General features: G+C 44.5%; 2 protein-coding genes and 1 pseudogene across 2 annotated transcripts; 2 read left to right on the top strand and 1 right to left on the bottom strand.

Moving 5' to 3' along the window:
- Positions 1-701: 701 nt before the first annotated feature.
- LOC123076136 (zinc finger MYM-type protein 1-like) lies at positions 702-3,156 on the bottom strand (annotated as a pseudogene).
- Positions 3,157-10,936: 7,780 nt separating this feature from the next.
- Positions 10,937-13,545, top strand: LOC123077339 (uncharacterized). The gene is made up of 2 exons (XM_044499610.1): positions 10,937-12,659; positions 13,056-13,545. Exon 1 carries the CDS (start codon positions 11,143-11,145, stop codon positions 12,364-12,366), a length of 1,224 nt encoding a protein of 407 aa, XP_044355545.1. The 5' UTR covers positions 10,937-11,142; the 3' UTR covers positions 12,367-12,659; positions 13,056-13,545.
- A 1,245-nt stretch (positions 13,546-14,790) lies between these two features.
- LOC123077337 (serine carboxypeptidase-like 17) lies at positions 14,791-17,769 on the top strand. The gene is made up of 11 exons (XM_044499608.1): positions 14,791-15,269; positions 15,358-15,434; positions 15,554-15,676; positions 15,933-16,035; positions 16,215-16,252; positions 16,352-16,453; positions 16,550-16,630; positions 16,712-16,852; positions 16,940-17,244; positions 17,368-17,413; positions 17,506-17,769. Exons 1-11 carry the CDS (start codon positions 14,966-14,968, stop codon positions 17,587-17,589), a joined length of 1,404 nt encoding a protein of 467 aa, XP_044355543.1. The 5' UTR covers positions 14,791-14,965; the 3' UTR covers positions 17,590-17,769.
- The last annotated feature ends 2,116 nt before the right edge of the window (positions 17,770-19,885 follow it).

Raw genomic sequence — 19,885 nt, 5'->3', positions numbered from 1 at the left:
CTTGATGCACTACACGGGAGTAGTAATCTTTTTGGAAGATTACCGGTATGTTATATGTCTCTGTTTTTTCAAATATTTTTCTTCATAGGAAAAATAGAATTTTTGAATCCTTCTTTTCCAACATGACAAAAACAGCTGAAACACATTACTTCCACACCATTCAATGACAGAAAAAGTGTGTACTCTTGCAAACTTCCAAAAGAACTTCTACTACATATTGAGTCATCTTTCCTAACAACAAGTCAAATTCAAGTTAGTCCCGTCTCATAAATTCTTTTTAAATCATCTACCTTACCTTTATATATTCTCAGCATACAGAACATTATCTGGCGTTTTTTGGTTGAATTCAGGATAGTGGCGGAGCCAGCAAATTGCCAAAGCCCGGGCATGCCGTAAGCTAAAATATACTTTTGTCTATCAGACACAATAAGTATAATATATTTGGATAAATGTCATGTGCAATACACACACTAATGTTTTATAGATCATAGAAGTAAATAAAAACAGGAATACAATATCAAATAACTCTCCAAACACTAGTCACACAACCTAACCTTTCGACGCCTCGACGACAATAGTCCAATCTCCAATGTTCATCCTTGTGCACACAACAGAATCTACAATATAAAACACATTAATAATTTATATAATTTTCATTGAAATTAAACACATTATATAGGATGGAGCATACCAGTAATATGCTAATTGGACCTGGGCAATTGCCCTTTCCGATACTTCATGGCTTGAAACCGTTTAATAATAGCATCATCATCAAGTCCTTTAAAAATCTCCCGCTCGGTGTAGCAAATCATCAAGTCATAAACCATGTATCATTCATCTTGCTGCGCAATTTAGATTTGATAATCTTCATTGCCGAGAAAGCTCTTTCGACCGATGCTGTTGAGACTGGCAATAACAAAGCCAACTCTATGATTCTGTACACCAGTGGGAAAACCAAATGTTTCTCAGTTTCAACCATCCTTGTAGCTAAACTTTCAATATCTTTATAAGAAGAAAAGGCCTCATGCCTTCGTACATGAAGAATGTAAGTTTGAAGTTGGTCTCTTATGATTGCACGATCACCACTAGAGAAATCTCCATGATAAACTTCAGTTAAGCTAGCAAGCTTGTCAACATCAAACTTGGAGAAGGAATTTTTTGGATGAAGGCATGAGAAGGCCACTATTATATTTGAAGATGCTTCATTAAAGCGATAATTCATCTCAGTGCATATCTTGTCAATGGCGACATAGAAGATCTCAACTCGATAGAAATGAAGATTGGTGTAAATCACACCATCAAGCCTTGAACGACCTCGGACCAGTATTCTTTCATTCATATCGGGCACCGGAATACCTTTGGCGACACAAAAGTGTTGGACTTCATCGAACAAGCTTTCCCAACCACTTTCTCTCATAGAGGCCAACCGAGCTTTGACATCACCAACTAGTTCAATGGCATTAACAATGTTTATATCTTTTCTCTGCTAAGACTTGTGAGAGTTCATTTGTGATAGCAAGCAACTTTATCATAAGATGCAATACGAAAGCAAATTTGAAACTCTCCATTATCTCTATCAAACCCGCCGCTTGAGACGGTTCGCGCCCTTCATCATTGACCTCACGAAGCATATATATGACTGACTTCCACATCTGACTCAAACGAAGCAAAGTTGTATGGTGTGAACCCCATCTAGTATTCCCGGGTCTTGCTAAATTTGTTTCTTGGTTCAAACCTCTTTCACTAAATATCTCACCGCTCTCAATCTGATCTAAGATATTTTGATGACGTTCCTCCCGCAGTGAATCCCTTCTCTTGCAAGATACAGTAGTTGTGCTCACAATTAAGGAGACATACTCAAACAAATCATGAATAGAGGAGCAACAACTAGCAACCGAGACAACCACCAATTGTAAACGATGTGCAAAGCAATGCACATAAAAAGCATAAGTGTTCTCGTCAAGAATTTTCTTTTGCAAACCATTAAATTCACCTCTCATATTTGAAGCTCCATCATATCCTTGGCCTCGTAGACTATGAACGGATAACTTATGATGATCAAGAATGTCAAAAAGAGCTACCTTTAGTGCCTCTGATGTAGTCTCGCTGACATGGTATAGAGAGAGAAATCGTTCCACGGCCTTCCCTTTATCATTGACATACCTGCATCAAGATTTTTGTAACAAGGTTAAATAAAAGTAGAAAACAGCTATGAAATAACAGTTAAAATGGATAATAAACCACTACTAACCTCAACATCACCGCCATTTGCTCTTTGATAGATACATCACATGACTCGTCGATAAGCACAGAGAATTTCTTATCACCAATTTCTCTGATGATCACATTGGTGACCTCTTCTGCGCAACACTTTGCAAGATCTTTTTGAATTTCCGCAGCAAGCATCTTGCAGTTTCTACTAGCATGGTCAAAAGCATGCCTCACTTTCTCATCTCTAGCTTTATGCCAATCTACCATCTCACGGAAGTTACCCTTGTTCAGTGAAGTTGAACTTTCATCATGGCCACGAAAAGCCAAGCCTTGAGCAATGAGATATCTTGCACAACCCAGAGAAGTGTGCAACCGAATTTTGTAAAGTACTTCAGACTCCTTGGATGACCTAGCAAAGTTACTAGACACACTTTGCCTTTGATTACGAAAATAATCATAATGCAATCTTGCCTTGTTGTGTGCACTATTTACCCCACCAACATGAGCAGGCAATGCTTGATATGCATGCTTCCAATCCCTGAATCCTTTTTTGGTGAAGACATCATAACCAAAATGTGTAATACTTCCTGCTTGCTTAAAAAGAAAGCAACAGAAACAAAATGCAGCTTGCTCGGACACACTATATTCTAACCAATCATAATTCTTATACCAATTTTTAGAAAATGCACGGTTCTTGCTACCAATTTTCTTGCGATCAAATTTGACAGTTGGTCAGGTTGGACCCTTCAATATGTATGCTCTTCTCACCTGATCTTGAATATTCGGATGATAATCAGCAATTTGTTGCCTATGAGCGGGATCACACACAATTTCAGCCGGATTAAACTCATCATCGTCCTCGTCCTCAAAATTCACCTCATCATCATCGTCATCGTCATCATCCAGCATTTCCTGCTCAATCCAGTTCTGAACCTCATCTATCATGTCGTCATCATGTTCATGAACATCACTTGGTTGTGGGTCTTATGGCGGTTCCACTTGTGAATTTCTTCTAGTGTCAACAAAAAATCTGCTCAATTCTGAAATTTTAACGAGCATAATTAGAGTTGGCAAGCAATCCAATGCACAACTTCTTAAATTAGAAATATAACTCACCTAGTTGTCGCTTGTCTCTAGCCCTAATTGTTGGCGGTCTGCTACTGGATGCCTCTTGAAGAGGTTGAGTGTTCACCGCCGCTGCTCGTGTCGCTAGTGTCGACGGTGAAGACCCAACGTCCCATCGAGCCGGAGTTGAATTCCCACTAGTGGTACCGGACGATTCGCCGCCTTGGCGCCCCCGCTTACGCTTCCGATCTTGACCGTCGCCCACCGGAGTCGTAGCCGAGGCCTGGCCACGCGTCATCTCTAATCTCTCTTCTAATCTTGTCGTCCGACGTTGATCTAGCTGTCGGCGGCAGTCTACCTAGCGCCATCGCCGCCTCGGAGGCGCAGCTACGCAGCAGATGGTAGGTCGCGACTAGGTCTCGCGTTCCTGCGCGCGAAGACGAACATGCGGCTTGTCGATGGATCGATCGATTCAGATTTTTCTTCAGTGCGTGGATTGATCGAGCAAACAAGGCCTACTGGCTGTTGTGGCCCATCTGATTGCTTAGCTGATATGAGCAAGGCCCAAACTGCAGAAAACGCACGGACTGGCCCAGTTAGAGAAGTTTATGTATTTTCCATCGTATTTTCGAGTTTTTGAGCGTTTTTTAGGCATGCGATGGCTAGGAAAGATCGCTATAGTTGAGAAAACCGACGGGATCGAGCCCGGGCACGTACCCAGGGTGCCCGTACGGTAAATCCGCCACTGATTCAGGACAAGATGATAATTGAGCACAAAGCAAAAAAAAATCTTCCAGAAATGCATTCAGAACTCTGTGCCAACAATCAAGACGTACAGTACATTGATGATATCATGTTAGCTTCCTCAATGAATAGCAGATGCTCAACTATGAAATCATCAGGCTGTATAGTTGCTGGAACTTCTTGTAAACAAGAGCAGCCAAACGAAAAGTCTATTATTCATGTTTCATCTTGTGCGTTCAAAGTACCTAATAGCAAGCAACTGACGTCTCAAGCTGCAACTGCATACCAGCTTTCTAACAATGATATCATATTTCCAGAACCTACCACATTTAAAGAAATTGAGAATCCATTCAATGTAAATGAAATGTTCAAGGAATTGATTCACGGTTTTTCATCATCTATTGACCTCAACAACTCAGAGTTGACTTTTGGATTTCAATCTACACAAGTTCAGAGTTATGAAGAAATTATTTTTCCTCAAAAGATCGAAGTTCCAATAACTGAAGCAAGTACCATAAATTTTCAGCAAATTTTAGAAGGTTTGCTAGCTGCTTTTTTCTCAGTTAAATTCCCTCTGGTACTCGTATGTTCTATATACTAAGTTGCAACTACCATTTTTTTCTACAGGGTATTGCAAAGATCTAGCTACCTCGGAATTGACGAACAATAAGAAGAAGAAGAATTATTCCACCAAGTTCAGTTTCCAACAGTTTAGATTCTTACTATTAGGCGAGAAGTTAGAAGGTATTTTCAAGTTTTCTTCTAAATGATTCATTTAACTGTACAAATTCAAAAATCTAAATGGTAGTGTTCCTCAATTTATTGTCAGTACGTTCTTTAACTAATGCTTTCTTACATCTCTGTTTTTTGTTCTAATATGATGTTGACAATGAAACTACTTGCATCACAGACATTGAAGGTAGTTCTGCTCAATTTTGTGTGCCTAGTTGAAGCACATGGGGCCTCACTATCAATGAACCCATACTGCCTGTTGGAGCATTCTCAAAATATGATGACCATTCCCCTTCTTTTGACGCTATCACTAATTCTATACAAGATCCACTGCCCCAAGTTCCTTCATTTGGAAAGACAATTACATTTGAAACAGCTATACTGCCCCAACTCAATATGCTACCTGCTACATTTTGTTCAAACACATGTTCAATATCGCAGGTCAAGATAGATGTTCCTCAAAAAAAACAAATTAATAGCCCAATATTTCAGTGCAACAATTCTCTGTCGAAGAACTATGGCACACCAATAGAAGATCCAATACTTGTTCAAGCACTAGACCAACATGAAGCGTAGTACATACAGGCCAACGAAGCAACAGGTTCAAAGCGTCCGCACAGGAACATGAATCCTAATTTCGCATCTGGAAAAACTCTACTTCTTGCACAGGATAGAAAAACCTGCCAGAAAATATTCTCAACAAAGATAGAGAATGAATTCTACAATTTATTGATTACACTTGTTAGCAAACTAGATTACAGGTTAGTTTTTCTTGCACATTCAATTATTACTTTCCTTCATTTTCATCTGCACAGTCATGAGTACTATTTCTTATATTGCAGTCCAAGAATATTCGAAGTAGAAAAAAATTGGGTAGACCAGAGAACCATAACTCTTTCAATGATGCCTGGAGGGTGGATAAATCCCCGTGTCGTCAACTGTTTTACAAAGCTTTCTAACAAAGACCAATTGTTTCGAGGAAAGCAAGGATTATTACCAAACAGTGAAATTGTCAAGCACATTGTTAGCATCGAGGATATGGTGAGAACTGTTTCAGAATAAATTTCCGTTTGTAATGAACTTTGTTTTCCCAGTAGAATATGCAAGTACTAACTGTTGCTTCACAAAAAGCACATTTCACAGGAGAAGCTTATGAACCCACTGCTAAACCATTCCGATCCTTCTTCCAAAATAATACTCCACGAGTCATGTTGGCTTCAGCTTACTTAATGCTTCTCTGGTACTTTCGGAATATTATGTATACATATCTTAACTATTTTTCAAAAAATATAGGAAATAAGGTGTTATTGTTCTGCTCAACTAGGTACACCTGCCGGGCTATTTTGATAAACAATGGATTATAATTGCTGCAAACTTGTTTGACAAAACATTTGATATTCTAAACCCTGATTTTGATGGAGACAAATTCATAACAGCCATCAGTACAATAACTTTCAATTTCAATATGCTTTTTGCTGCAAATTACCCACACTGCAGATCATTCAACATAAAGAACTTTGAGTGCAGATTTATCCAAGTGCCGAAGTGCTTTTTTAGTTGATTTTCTAATCTTCCCCGTAGTAGTCTCTAACCTTTTATAGTATGTATTTCCTCTTAATTATTAATTTTCATACTACTAATATCTCTGATTCTCATATCAAAACGAAATCACAGATATGATTCTGGCATTTTTGTCTTCCAATATATCACTACATAAAGGTCCTGGAATAGAGGGGTTTTCTAATGTGAGCAGTTTTACTTCTGTACTGTTTAACATTACACAAGAATAGTTTGTAAATACTAAAGCATGTAACAATGTTTTCTGTGCATTCCTTCGTTAGGCCGATGTTCAAGCTCTTCGAGAAAAGTTCCTATATGACATTGTCAACTGCAAAGACAACGAAATTCAATTACTAGTGGTGAAATCATTCCTCCAGCAACATGAGTTCATGTTATCACCTTTGTAGTTTTTTTAAAGTGTCTTATGTTTTCCTCCAGCAACATGTAGTTCCTCTGGTTCCTTGTATATAACTTCTTTTTATTCATCAGGGATTTCGCATATTCAAATGAACCCCAGGAAGGAGTCTTTTTTGCCTTGGAAGTGCAACATCTGTTAATCGTACGTGGATGCACTTCCCCCCTCATAATACAAGAAACCTACTTTTGCCCCCTAGTTTTTTATTGTTCGCACTTGATTATGTCTTTTCCATCAAGTAATTAACATTAATAAAATTGTTACAGGTTGAGGGAGAGATGGATGCACAGATATACACTAGTGAATCATCTTCAGAATGCAACAGAGTGAACTTTCTTCAGTGCAAAATCATTGGGAATATGTCCGAAACAGCCATATTCATATTTGAATGGACTTGGAAGGGCAGATTTCTGAATCGGGCTGGTTGTACCGCTCTGGTGAAGTCAGTTCTCTCCTCCTTGCCAATCTTCCTGCTGACAGCTTTAAGAGTTGACAAGGGCATCCTAAAGGCCTTCGCCAAGATTAGTCGCGGAATGCTTTGGGCTTGCAAGGAAGTGGTTAGCGGGGGGAAGTGCAAGGTCAACTGGCAGAAAGTTTGCCGCCCCAAGGAGCTGGGCGGCCTTGGGATTCTGGACTTGGAAAGGTTCTCTCGTGCTCTTAGGCTTCGCTGGTTGTGGTACGAATGGACGGCACCTGAAAAACCTTGGGTGGGATCTGAAACCCCTAACGATGCCTCCGACAGGGACCTCTTCAACGCCGCGACCCGAGTCACCATTGGAGACGGTGCTAAGGCTTCCTTCTGGTCCTCCTCCTGGCTTGATGGTACTCCTCCTAAGGACCTGGCTCCCTTAATCTTCAAAGCCTCTAGAAGAAAGAACCGGACGGTTCGGGATGCTCTGGAGGGTCAGAATTGGGTTGCCGATATTAATGTGGACTCTTTTACTGTCGAACACATTGAGCAGTACGTCCGCCTATGGGATCTTCTTTCGACCGTCCAACTTGCGCCCGGCACGACGGACTCCATAATTTGGACCATGATGCCTAATGGTTGCTACTCGGCTAGCTCCGCTTACAAGGCCCAATTCCTGGCCTCTTTACCATGCTCCTTCGGGCAAATTGTCTGGAAAACTAGGGCTCCCCCCAAATGTCGATTCTTCGCCTGGCTTGCCGTCCAGAATCGCCTCTGGACCGCTGACCGTCTTGCGAAACGCGGGTGGCCACACCAACCTACTTGTCAGCTATGTAGATGCGCCCCTGAGACGGCGCGACATATCCTTTTTGAATGTCGCTTTTCTAGGAGGATCTGGACGGCTGTAGCTTCCTGGCTCTCTTGCCCGGACCTTCTCCTTTGCTTAGGGTCTGGACGCCCTAAGGTGGTGGATTACTGGCTCGCCATCGCCAAGACTCCAACCTCTTCTCCCAAAGGTTTACGGACTGCCATCATGCTTGTCGCTTGGGAGATTTGGAAGGAAAGGAATGAGAGAGTCTTCAACAATAAATCTTCCTTGCCATTGGTCATCATGCACAAGATCAGAGAGGAAGGAAAGGATTGGATTTTAGCCGGTGCTAAGAACCTGGCGGAGCTTGTGGGCTGACCTTTTTCCTTTCTTGGGGATCCTTTTCCCCTTTCCTTTTTTTTTCTTGGCAATAGCCAGACCTATGTTTGCTTCTCCTATATCAATATAAGGCAAAGCTCTTTTTGCCCCGTTTCAAAAAAAAAAATTGAATGGAAGCAGATATACCAGGTGTGGAACTAGTTTTTCTTTTTAGACAACATGGTTGCCATTTTTGCTGCTAGCTGTACGTATACATACTGGATATTCTATGCTTTCTGGTAAACTTATATGTATACATACTGAATATTCTATGCTCTATGGTCAACTACATTTTACTTTCAGAATGCAAATTCAGAAAAAGACAAAATTTGTTCAATTTTTGTACTCATTCAGAACAAATGAATGAGTACTATATGAAAATCAGTCGTCAAACAAGTGTTCGTGCCAATAAATTTTGGTATTGAACATTTTTACCAATAAATGTTGGTATTGAACATTTTTACTGTACTCCACATTTTTGGGGTTCAATTTCCAAATCAAACCAGACTGGAAACAGCAACAGACACATTCCTGAAACAGACAGGAAACCAGCCCGCAAATACACCTAGAAGTTCAAATCAAACCTTCAAGGGAAAAGAAGCTAGAGGGCCAAGAGGAAGCCAGCCCGCAAACTACTTGTATGGGCGAAAGGTCAACATTCTGACACTGCGCGTCCAACAGGGACTCGCAGTTCTAATCTGGGAGCTCCTATACCGCGCAGCAGGCGCCCGTTCGTGTGCTCCTGGCGCCTGCAGCGCCCCGCGCTGGGCTGGCCCATGAAACACGAAGCCTGGCGAATGCAAAAGCTCGCAAAAGAAAACGCGAAGCCTGGCCCATATTCATATTTGAATGGAAGCAGATATACCAGGCGTGGAACTAGTTTTTCTTTTTGGACAACATGTTTGCCATTTTTGCTGCTAGCTGTATGTATACATACTGAATATTCTATGCTTTCTGGTAAACTTGTATGTATACATACTGAATATTCTATGCTTTATGGTCAACTACATTTTACGAATGCAAATTCAGAAAAAGACAAAATTTGTTCAATTTTTTTACTCATTCAGAACAAATGAATGAGTACTATATGAAAATCAGTCGTCAATGTGTTCTTACCAATAAATTTTGGTATTGAACATTTTTACCAATAAATGTTGGTATTGAACATTTTTACTGTACTCCATATTTTTGGGGTTCAATTTCCAAATCAAACCAGACTGGAAACAACAACAGACACATTCCCAAAACAGACAGGAAACCAGCCCGCAAATACACCTAAAAGTTCAAATCAAACCTTTGAGGGAAAAGAAGCTAGCGGGCCAAGAGGGAGGCGGCCCACAAACTACTTGTATCGGCGAAAGGTCAATATTCTGACGCTACGCGTCCAACAGGGACTCGCAGTTCTAATCCGGGAGCTCCTGTACGGCGCAGCAGGCGCCCGTTCGTGCTCCTGGCGCCTGCAGCGCCCCGCGCTGGGCTGGCCATGAAATGCAAAGCCTGGTGAATGCAAAAGCTCGCAAAAGAAAACACGATTTTTTTGCTACATACAGGTTTCGAACTCACCATGTCGAGTTCGCATACAAGTACCTCCAGCCACACAAGCTACTTGCTTTTTATGATTAGAAACAGAGGCAAATGCTTAATAACAATGCTGCAGCGCTGTTTCATTGCAAAAATCTATCGCACCACTTAAATTTTTTGAGTAAAGAATGCATCAATTTGAAAAGGCATTCGTATAATCCATGAATTGAAAGGATAAGTTCACAAAAATGAAAAAAGTTCGTGAATTCGAAAAAAGTTCATTGGATTTGGAAAAAGTTTATTAAATTTGAAAAAAGTTCGTGAATTTGAAAAAAAATTCATCGAATTTGAAGAAAGTTCATATAATTTGAAAAAAAAAATCATGAACTTTGAAAAGTTCATAGAATTAAAAAAAATTCATTGAATTTCAAAAAAAGTTCATCAAATTTGAAGAAAAGTTCAACAATTTATAAAAAAAGTTCATCGAGTTTCAAAAAAGTTCGCAAATTTAAAGAAAAACTTTAGTAATTTAGAAAAGCGCGCAATAAATAAAAAAAATGAGAAGAAGAATAAACTGAGCTGAAGAACGAAATAAAAAGAGAAAAATGATCTGCCTTTACACTCGTGAGTGGATAGCCTACAACAGAAGGGTTGCAAGTTCGATCCCACACCCAGGTCTCTTTTTGACCTTTCGAAAAACAAGAAAAACAAGAAGGAAAAAATAGAATGGGCCAGCCCAGTTTGGACTGCTGCAGGCGCCCGTTTGCAAATTGCACGGGCGCCTGCAGCGCCAAATAGGAAATGCCTTCTAATCCTGGCAGCCGCAGTTCTTTTTTGCGTTGTTTTTTACAGCACTGGCTGCTCCTGCGTGGGCCGGCCCAGTCCCCCACCACATGATCCAAAGCGCGTTCGAGTCCAATGAAGCTCAACCGGGCCACGGATGCCTGAGGAGGCCCAGAATCCAGGCAACCTAGCCCTAGGGTTTGCAGCGGACGGGCAGATAGGAGTGGCCGTCCGTAGCAGGCTATCCAACGGCCACCGTGTGGTGTGTTGTGTATCGGAGAGAGAGGAAAGAGGCCTTTTTAGATGTTTCCGCCGCCGCCGCCGCCACTCCACTTCCCTTTCTTCCTCCTCCCACTCCCACTCCGCTTCCCCTTCTTCTTCCGCCGTCCGGCGGACTCTTCCTCTCCGTCTCGTGTTTGTCCATGAATCCGGCTCTGACTGCGACCTGATTCTCCTTCTTATTCTCCCCCCCTATAAATCTAAACAAATACCCTGTGTGAAAGATCCAGATCCACCATGTCGCTCAAAGGCTACCACGAAGCCTCACTGCATCCGCCGGCTGCGTATGATGCGGCGGCGGCGGCGACTGTGTGGGACTGGGGGGAAGCCCTCCTCGACAAGTTCGCCTACATGGTCCACAAGAAAGACCACCAAAAAAACCATACTTCCGCCCGCTGTACATTCAAGAGGAATTTGCACGACGACAGGGTGGTGGAGGTGGAGATGCAGGTCAGCCTGTTCTTGGCGCCGCCGCCTCGCGTCTCCTACTTCTGCTGCTCCGCCAACCTCACCGAAGACGACCACGGGGAACAACAAGGCACCCGCCGCCTGTTCGTCTGCGAGCCTTGGGTGATCGCCACGGAGGGTAACCTTGCCCTCCTCGCCCTCTGCCACGGCTACAACCCTGCCTACTACGGCGAAAGCAATAACTACGACTACTTCCTCTACGAGGCAGCAGCCTCACCGGCGGGGACGCCGAAACTCACCTGCCTCCCTCAAATCCAACCCGAGATGTTGCCAGCTATGGGAACTCACTGCTTCTCTACCGGCAGTATTGCTGTCGTGCGTTACAGCAGCAACATCCCCACCGCCGCCCACAAAATCCCCTTGACGCCCCCCACCCCCATCCTCAGCCCCGTCGTCGCCCTTCCCCGCCCCCAAAGTATCCCCTTCACGCCCCCCACTTCCATCCTCAACCCCTCCGTCACCGCATATTCTCAAGCCCGCCCCAAGGATGATGCCTGTGATGCCTACAGGATCGCGGCGCTCGCCTACGACTACTTCCACCCCAGCCATTCCGGATACTACCTCTGCACCTACGACTCCAAGGACCCTCGGTGGAGACGCACGCCCGCTGCCTCTCCAGAGTCACCACCGCCTGATGACTTTGTGCCCGGCAAGGTCATCACCATCGACAGCTCCATGTCCAGCTCCGGCTCCCCCCGTGGCATCATGGGCTGGGTCGACCTCTGGAGTGGCATGCTACTCTCCGACGTGCTCACTGCCTCCGACACCCTCTGCACCCCGCTCCGCTATCTCCCCCTTCCAGAGCCGAGGCAGCCGGAAAATTGCCTCCCTCTTGCCACAGACATTGCATACTTCTTTCGGGACATCGCCCTAGCCAATGACTCCGGCATCATCAGGTTTGTTGACCTTCAGGTCCACGCAGAACCCAGCCCGCGCTCGCAAACGCCTAGCGGCTGGACGGTGGTCACGTGGACCTTGGAGGGGCGGGCTTAGCGGGGGTCTGGATACCCTGTTTTTCAAGCAGGAGCATGAGATAAATTCCCGAGAAATCCACGGCTACAACCTGCCCCAGTCTCTCTTTGTTTCCAACCCCATCCTCAGCTCCCACAGTGATGGCGTCCTCTACCTCTTGACCAATGCCAGCAGCGAAAACACCAGGATGTCGAAGGTGATTGCTGTTGACCTCAACCAGAAGAAGCTGCTGGATGAGCAGATTTTCGACAAGCAAAGACCCAACCCCTACATGGGCACTATCATCTCCAGCTATCTCATGCCCGCTGCTGCAGGTACTGTACCATCGCCTCCCCTCCCCGTTAATGATAACATACGATCGATCAATATGCCTTGCTCAAATTCATTTGAGATCGATGTATACCATGGCATGAGTCTAGTTTAATCTTATCATGTGAGGTCAATCGATATGTTGGTTAATGAAGTAGTACAAGTTCATATATGACTTGAAAACCGACCGACCGACGCCTTTAACTTGGTGACAACAATATTTCCTTCCTGTTGACAAATTTCTTTTTCTTAACATGCATGGCTGTTCATTCTAGAACTAGCTAGAATTTTTCATTGTAGACTCTTTTATCTTATGGCTTTGTTAGTTGTGATTTTATTTTAATAAATGAGAAGGGCAAGGATTTGTTTTTCACAACAAAATCTGTTCCTTTTCTGTGCAGTTTCAAAGGAGAAGGAGCATATGAAGCGGCGTGCGCCCATGTCTATGGGATCCTCTCGCAAGAAGCAGCCTGCCTTCGCTAACCCAGCAGCCGTAGGAGGAAAGGGTGATGTCGGGGATGCAATGGACTTGTCACAGTAGGTGGTTTGTTTGGTGGTTTGATTGGGTACGAGTGCCCTTTGAGATGACTACAATAATGGATTATTTGCTCTCACAAGTTTCAAACCATGCCATCCCACCATCAGAGGAAGTAGTATGAATCAGAATTTTATTTATTAAGGTTATGATGGAGGTTAAATTAGGAGACGTATTATTAATATTTAAAGCTCCCTTCAGGTGCCTGTTAATTTGCTTACTATTATTATTGTGCTATAGGTAGCTAGTACAAGATGATGTCCCTGCATGGTTTGTAATCCCCTCCGTACCTGCTTTGTTTGACTTTGTACTATTGTTAAGGTTATTATGAATGTTTCGGCTGCATTTTGATCTTACTTATTATGTTAACTACTACTACTCTGTTTCAAAATAAGTGTCTCGATAGTGATCACAACACCGTGCAAAGTGTCAATCTTGTCAACACGAAGATCTGATTACGTTACTACAAAGTCATTCACGCATCATATATACATACTGGATTACTGGTCACTTGCAAGCAACTTCAGAATGGGTCCTATACCCAGATGTGGCACAAGTATTGGGTTGCTGCCTCCACCCGGGGGCAAATTCGTTTGTCTTACTCAGTTGATTGATATGGGGTCACGATTTTAAGCGCTCAAGACAGTTGCATGTATGCGATGTTGATGCTTCCATCTTATACGATGATCTGCCGTTTTTTGGTCGAGGTGATGAGCGCAACATGCACTGGCTCTCCTGAGAGGGAGATCTTGCCGAAACCAGAGGGATGTGGAGATTTGGGTTTGAGGAGGGACCTTTATGCCTTCAATATTGCCAAAATGCACGCAGAGGCTTGGTGAATTCTACAGGCCCCCCAAAATTCCTATGTGCTATCAAGCTCCATTATACAGGCGGTGGGTGCCAGAATTTATTGTGTATTTTCTCTTCAAATGAATTAACAGAAATACCTGATGCACCTTCATATATACGGAAAAAAAAAACCCAGAAGAGATGCAATGCAGATACGATAAATTTGTACAGTATGGCACGCTAGGTTTAGTTGCGAGCTGTTGAAGGTGAATACGATGGTGGTCAAAGAAATAATATAACGAAGTCCTGTGTTAGTTGCGAGCTGTTGAGGTGAATACGATGTGAGACTTGAGAAAGGTGAACAGGACTGGCGTAGAGTACCTTTACAAATTAGTTACAAATGCAAGTGCATGTCGAGCAGGCTAACGAAGTCCCTTTGTACACTAACAGAAGAGCCCTTCATGCTTTGTCAGACAGCTCGTTTGATGGTTGTGTGCATCTTAGCTATTCTGAGACAGGTGTCGCTCTTTATGCTTTGTATCTGTTCGATGCTACATTTTGAGTTAATAAAAGCATCCTTTGTTCAAGAAAAAACGCTAACGAAAGAGCCGGTATAGGACAAAGAGCTCACTTGCTCCGGGCCTCCCTTGCGTTAATTTAATGGTGTCTCATGGCTCGTGTGATGCGTGCGACTATTAAAACCAGCAAATGACCTACTAACACAGCTTTCATGGTGCTTTTGGGCTATTATCATATTGCATCCAGCCAAAGCACAGCGGCGCTGGCTTCTAGGGGCGTTGAGTCAGATCTGTTTCTCCATTGTACTATTGAAATTGAATTGAAGAGAAGAGAAAGCACGGCCATCTACCTAATGACAACGACAAATTCCTTCTTTTAAGGAGACCAATGATCCTTTAACTACTACTAAGCCGAGTTTGATGCGCCATGTTCCTGTCCAACAGCTTCTAGCAAGGCGAGGAGGAGACAATGAAAGATAGGAGCCATGGCTTGGCACTGGGGGTGAGCTTTCTCCTCCTCCTCATCGTCGCCGGCATCGCGCAGAGCGACAGAGAGAAGAACAAGACCACCGTGGTGAGCCATCTGCCTGGCTTCGATGGCCCCCTTCCCTTCTCCCTGGAAACAGGCTATGTGGAAGTGGACGACCGCAATGGCGTCCGCCTCTTCTACTACTTCGTTCAGTCGGAGGCCAATCCGGCGGAGGATCCCGTCTTGCTCTGGCTCACCGGCGGCCCGGGGTGCTCCGCCTTCTCCGGCCTTGTCTACGAAATCGGTAACTATTTGCTTCCATTTCCCATTATCATCATCATGCCGTGATTGATATGCTTAGCCATTTTACTTGTTGGTTGTTGCTGTTGCAGGTCCTCTCAGCTTTCAGCCTGATTCCTACACCGGTGGTGTGCCGGAGCTGGTGTACAGACCGGATTCTTGGACCAAGGCTAGTATATATTCCTCTTCTGCCAGCCACCCATCTGGGACCGAGACTCGGCCACCAACTAAACATGTATGTGAGCATAATTGCAGCTTCTAATTATGCTTCTGTCCAATCGTCACTAGGTTGCCAATGTAATCTTTCTGGATTCCCCTGTTGGAGCTGGCTTTTCATACTCTGCAACAGACCAAGGGTACAAGTCCTGCGACACCAAAGCCGTTGACCAAATTGCCATCTTCCTTACCAAGGTCTGTCTAATCACATACTAAGTATTTATCATCGTCTTATCACTCATAGGAGTATAGTAATTAGCTTTGCTTTACTCCATCGTACGTGCTTCTTATAATACTACTGTTCTACACTCCACTGCTTCTGAAACTTCCCATCTTCACACATTTCCTACTACTTTTACAAGTTGTGTTGTATGTACTATGTACACAATATTTTGAATTCATATAGGTAATTATTCTGAATTCTTATGATCATTGTTTTCTCCATATGCAGTGGTATGAGGAGCATCCACAGTTCTTATCGAATCCACTTTTCATTGCCGGAGATTCGTATTCTGGTTTAATTGCGCCACCGCTGACCTTTCAAATTGCTAAGGGTACGTAGAAACTTCTTTATTCCTGTTTCTTATTAGAATACTGCATTCCCCCCTATAAAATGGAGAACTTTGGGATGCAATACAACATATCTCTACTCAAATAACCCTTAAGGCCTTGACTTTAGTGTTAAACCCTCAGTGGTGTGCTTTAAATTACCTATCTCGTGCCCCTTTTCCAGGTATAGAAATGGGTGACAAGCCACTGCTTAATCTGAAGGTCAGACAACCTTTCTTTACTCTTGGAACAATTAACGCAGGATGTCTTTGTGTTGCCTTGTGAGTAGCTGCTAATGTTCTAACATATATATTGCTTCAGGGTTATATCATAGGCAACCCATTAACGGATCGCAAGTTCGATTTGCCAGCCAGAGTCCCATATGCCCATAGGATGGGTCTCATATCTGATGAGCAATATGAGGTGTAGAGGGAATCGCATCGTTTCTTTCTCATAGTATTGAGTTGAGTTATTTCACTCATTTGTGATGATTAAAATTTCTATTTTGCTCAACTTCAGACATACAGGGAAAGTTGTGGTGCGGACACCAGTATGAACCGAAACATACAATGCAAGAATTGCCATGATGCGATAGATAAGGTACAATAACTTCGAAATAAAGGGAACTGAAGGAAGCCCTTTTGTTTGAATTATTGATGATACTTTTTCTACCAAGTGTAGTGTTTGAAGGGCATAAACATACATCACATCCTAGAACCCGAATGCTCTTCTGAATACAATGGAAATTCAGATAGTGGCAGGACGCTGTTTGACTATGGTGGTGCAGAGCTTGGCTTGTCTGATATTTCTTCAGAGTGCAGAGTTAGTGACCAAGAGACTTAGCTTAAATTGCTTAAGATTGTGCTCTTTGCTAATTTTAATGAACATATCTATATTTTCTGCATGCAGGAGAAAGGATATAGCATGTCCGGCATCTGGGCAAACAACAGGTCAGTGAGAGAGGCTCTGGGTGTTCACAAGGGAACGGTTCCTTTGTGGCTAAGGTGCAACCACGGCACGCCATACACCACCGACATCAGGAGCATCGTGGAGTATCACCGGAGCGTGACCAGCAGAGGCTACCGGAGCCTGATCTACAGCGGTGACCACGACATGACCGTGCCTTTCATCAGCACCCAGGCGTGGATCCGCTCCCTCGGCTTCGCCGTCGTCGATGAGTGGAGGCCCTGGTATGCCACCGGCCAAGTTGCTGGGTAAGTTCAAGTGAGAGTTGTTCATTTTCTCCGATCAGCTTGTGGACAAGATCAAGGGAAACTTGTACCTTCTTGATGTATGGTGCCCTTGATTGAGCTACATTTCATTCCTTTTCTGTGCAGGTTTACAACGTTGTACGCTAATAACCTCACTTTTGCGACAGTCAAGGTACGCATAAGTGACTGGCTAGTTTGATGTATTTACTCTATTGTTAATTTGTCATGCCAAACAAGTGTTTCTTTGTTTGTTTGTTTGATCAGGGTGGTGGTCACACTGCTCCAGAGTACATGCCCAAGGAATGCTTGGCCATGGTCGATAGATGGCTCTCCGGCCGTCCTGTCTAACTCGTCTTCTCACGCGCATCACATGCGCTTCCTCACGCACATAAGGATTTTTGATTCAGGAAGAATACTATTCTACCACTTTAACCTACTACTATTAAGTTTGTCAATGTATAGCGCGACATGGTATATATAACATTTGCATGTTCATCGCCATCAAGGCAATACAAGTGTGATGATCCAGCCTATGCATCGATTGATGCATGCAACCTTCTATTATTGCATAGTTTTGAAACATCCAACATCACAAAAGGGAGTATAAAAGGAACAAAAGCTATCACAAGGTTGAAGACAACATAGATGATTACATGATGTCTCATGCGTCACTAATCATATTAATGTGTTGCTCGTAGAGTCCATGGACGCTCGATCGTCATCTTGCCGACCATAGGAACACATGCAAATCAATTAGTTGCCCTAAAGTCAACTGGAGTTCAGGTTCCAATTGCAGTCCATTACCTCGCGGACGGAATTCCACGCATAACGAGCAAACTCACACCCAAAAATATCTGGTGTTCATCCTCCGGCATTGCACACACTGCACACGAGCCGTTGGAAGGGCCATTGCGATTGGCCATGTTAAGCGAGGACGGTTGTATGTTACGAAGCAATTGACACAAGAAGACTTAACTTTGAGGGGAAGGGCAGTCTTTCAAAGGAATTTCATGCTAGCCAACCCCGGCCCAGCCAACAGCTATGTATAGAGGGATTTAACCGAGAATTGACCTAAGGATGATATGTGCCATGATACCTCATCAGACTCATTGGAGATTTGTGTACCCGCCACCATAACACAACGAAGATTCCAACTGTTGGCTTTAGTTAGGAACAAAGAGAGTCCAACAGCAGTGGCAGGTGGCGATTGACTAAGGGCCTCGGCGGCCGAGATATCTGGATACACCACAATGGCGTAGAGGTCCTTGAATCTCTGCTAGAGAGGTTTTGTGCCAACCCAAGAACCAAACCAAAATTTAGCCTAGCCGCTGTTGTGAACGTTGAACTTCGCCCCCAAAGCGAAAGCGGATCTAACCTAAGGGGAGCCACGAGCAGAGGATTCGAAGAAGTTTCCATTAGGATTTTTTTTCACCTTTCCATTAGGATTGTTTTTCCCCCTTAGCCGATCGGCCCACAAGTCAGTAGCATTTGGTGCTAGCTTTCAAATCCATTTACACAAGAGAGCAATGCTCATGAGTTTGGAATTGAGAATGTAGAGCCCTCCCTCGTTCTTCCGGCAGCAGATCACCACACACTTAACCATATGATATTTGCACTTCATGTCGGTTCCTTCCCAAAAAGAATTACGCTCTGAGCGTCCAACTTAGCATGCACTCCATCAACCAACAGGAATACTCCCATTGTGAAAATGGGAAAGCAGGATAGGCACGAGTTAGTCAAAATGAGACGAGTCCCCAAGGACAAGATGGTTTGTGAAAGTTTATCTTGAGACGAGACATTGCCTCAAAGCAAAGCAGCAGCAACAGCTTAACCGAGGCGATTTTGAAAACCCATCCGCCTGGGTTACAAAGTTTTACACGCGATACACGCAACCACAATTATCCACCAACACGATCGATCATATGCTACGAATTGTTCACATTCACCCGTCTGGCCACTGCTGCAAAGAATTTGTCATAGTTTCGTCCGCTTTGTCATAACCCTCTTTTCTTTCGAGAGAAGTGGCCAACATCGTACCCGTGGGCGACTCGGGGGCGATCTAGGGTTCCCTCGCGCCGCCACCTCCCCCTTCCCCTCCTCCTCGCCGCTGCCGGAGGCGGTCGCCGGGGCCCCTGCGCGGCTGCCTGTGAGGGCGGCGGCGAGGCCTCTGGCCGCTCCCTTTCGGTGGTGAGGGCCCGGATCTGTGGCGGCGGCCTCGCTGGTGCGGACGGCGCTCCTCCGGCGGTGGGGAGTGCTCGTCGGTAAGGTTGGCCGGATCCCCTCGGCTGCGCGGAGCGAGGCCCCGGTGGGCGCTGGTCGTGGCGCGGGGAGGCCCCGGACTCCCCTCGTCAGATCTGAGGCGTTCTGGTCTGCTCGCGATGCATGACCTCCGGCCGACCTGGCTCTCCGGCGTGCACGCGCCTGCTGATGCTGTGGCTGGTTCGGAGGTGGCGGCAGGGAGCTTGGCCGGGGGAAACCCTTGGCCGCCGGTGGTGGTCACGGCGTCGATGGCGTCCTGGACGCCATTCCCTCCTTGGTGGCGGCGGCGAGGCTCATCTTCCTCTGCCTCCCCCTTCCCCTGCGCCCGGGTGAAAACCCTAGCCCCGGTGACTAAGCGGTGGCGGCGCCACAGCGTCGTCACCTT

This window comes from Triticum aestivum, chromosome 3D, assembly GCF_018294505.1.
Source record: "Triticum aestivum cultivar Chinese Spring chromosome 3D, IWGSC CS RefSeq v2.1, whole genome shotgun sequence".
NCBI classification, from domain to species: domain Eukaryota; kingdom Viridiplantae; phylum Streptophyta; class Magnoliopsida; order Poales; family Poaceae; genus Triticum; species Triticum aestivum.
Note: the sequence above shows the minus strand (reverse complement) of the source record. Positions and strands in the feature narration are given on the sequence as shown.

What these genes read in the sequence shown, in the direction of transcription:
- LOC123077339 (XM_044499610.1), top strand. Translation starts at nt 11,143, where the DNA reads ATGTCGCTCAAAGGCTACCACGAAGCCTCACTGCATCCGCCGGCTGCG.
- LOC123077337 (XM_044499608.1), top strand. Translation starts at nt 14,966, where the DNA reads ATGAAAGATAGGAGCCATGGCTTGGCACTGGGGGTGAGCTTTCTCCTC. An exon ending in GCCATGATGCGATAGATAAG is followed by an intron (nt 16,631 to 16,711) that starts GTACAATAACTT and finishes TACCAAGTGTAG; the next exon opens with TGTTTGAAGGGCATAAACAT. An exon ending in GCCACCGGCCAAGTTGCTGG is followed by an intron (nt 17,245 to 17,367) that starts GTAAGTTCAAGT and finishes TTTTCTGTGCAG; the next exon opens with GTTTACAACGTTGTACGCTA.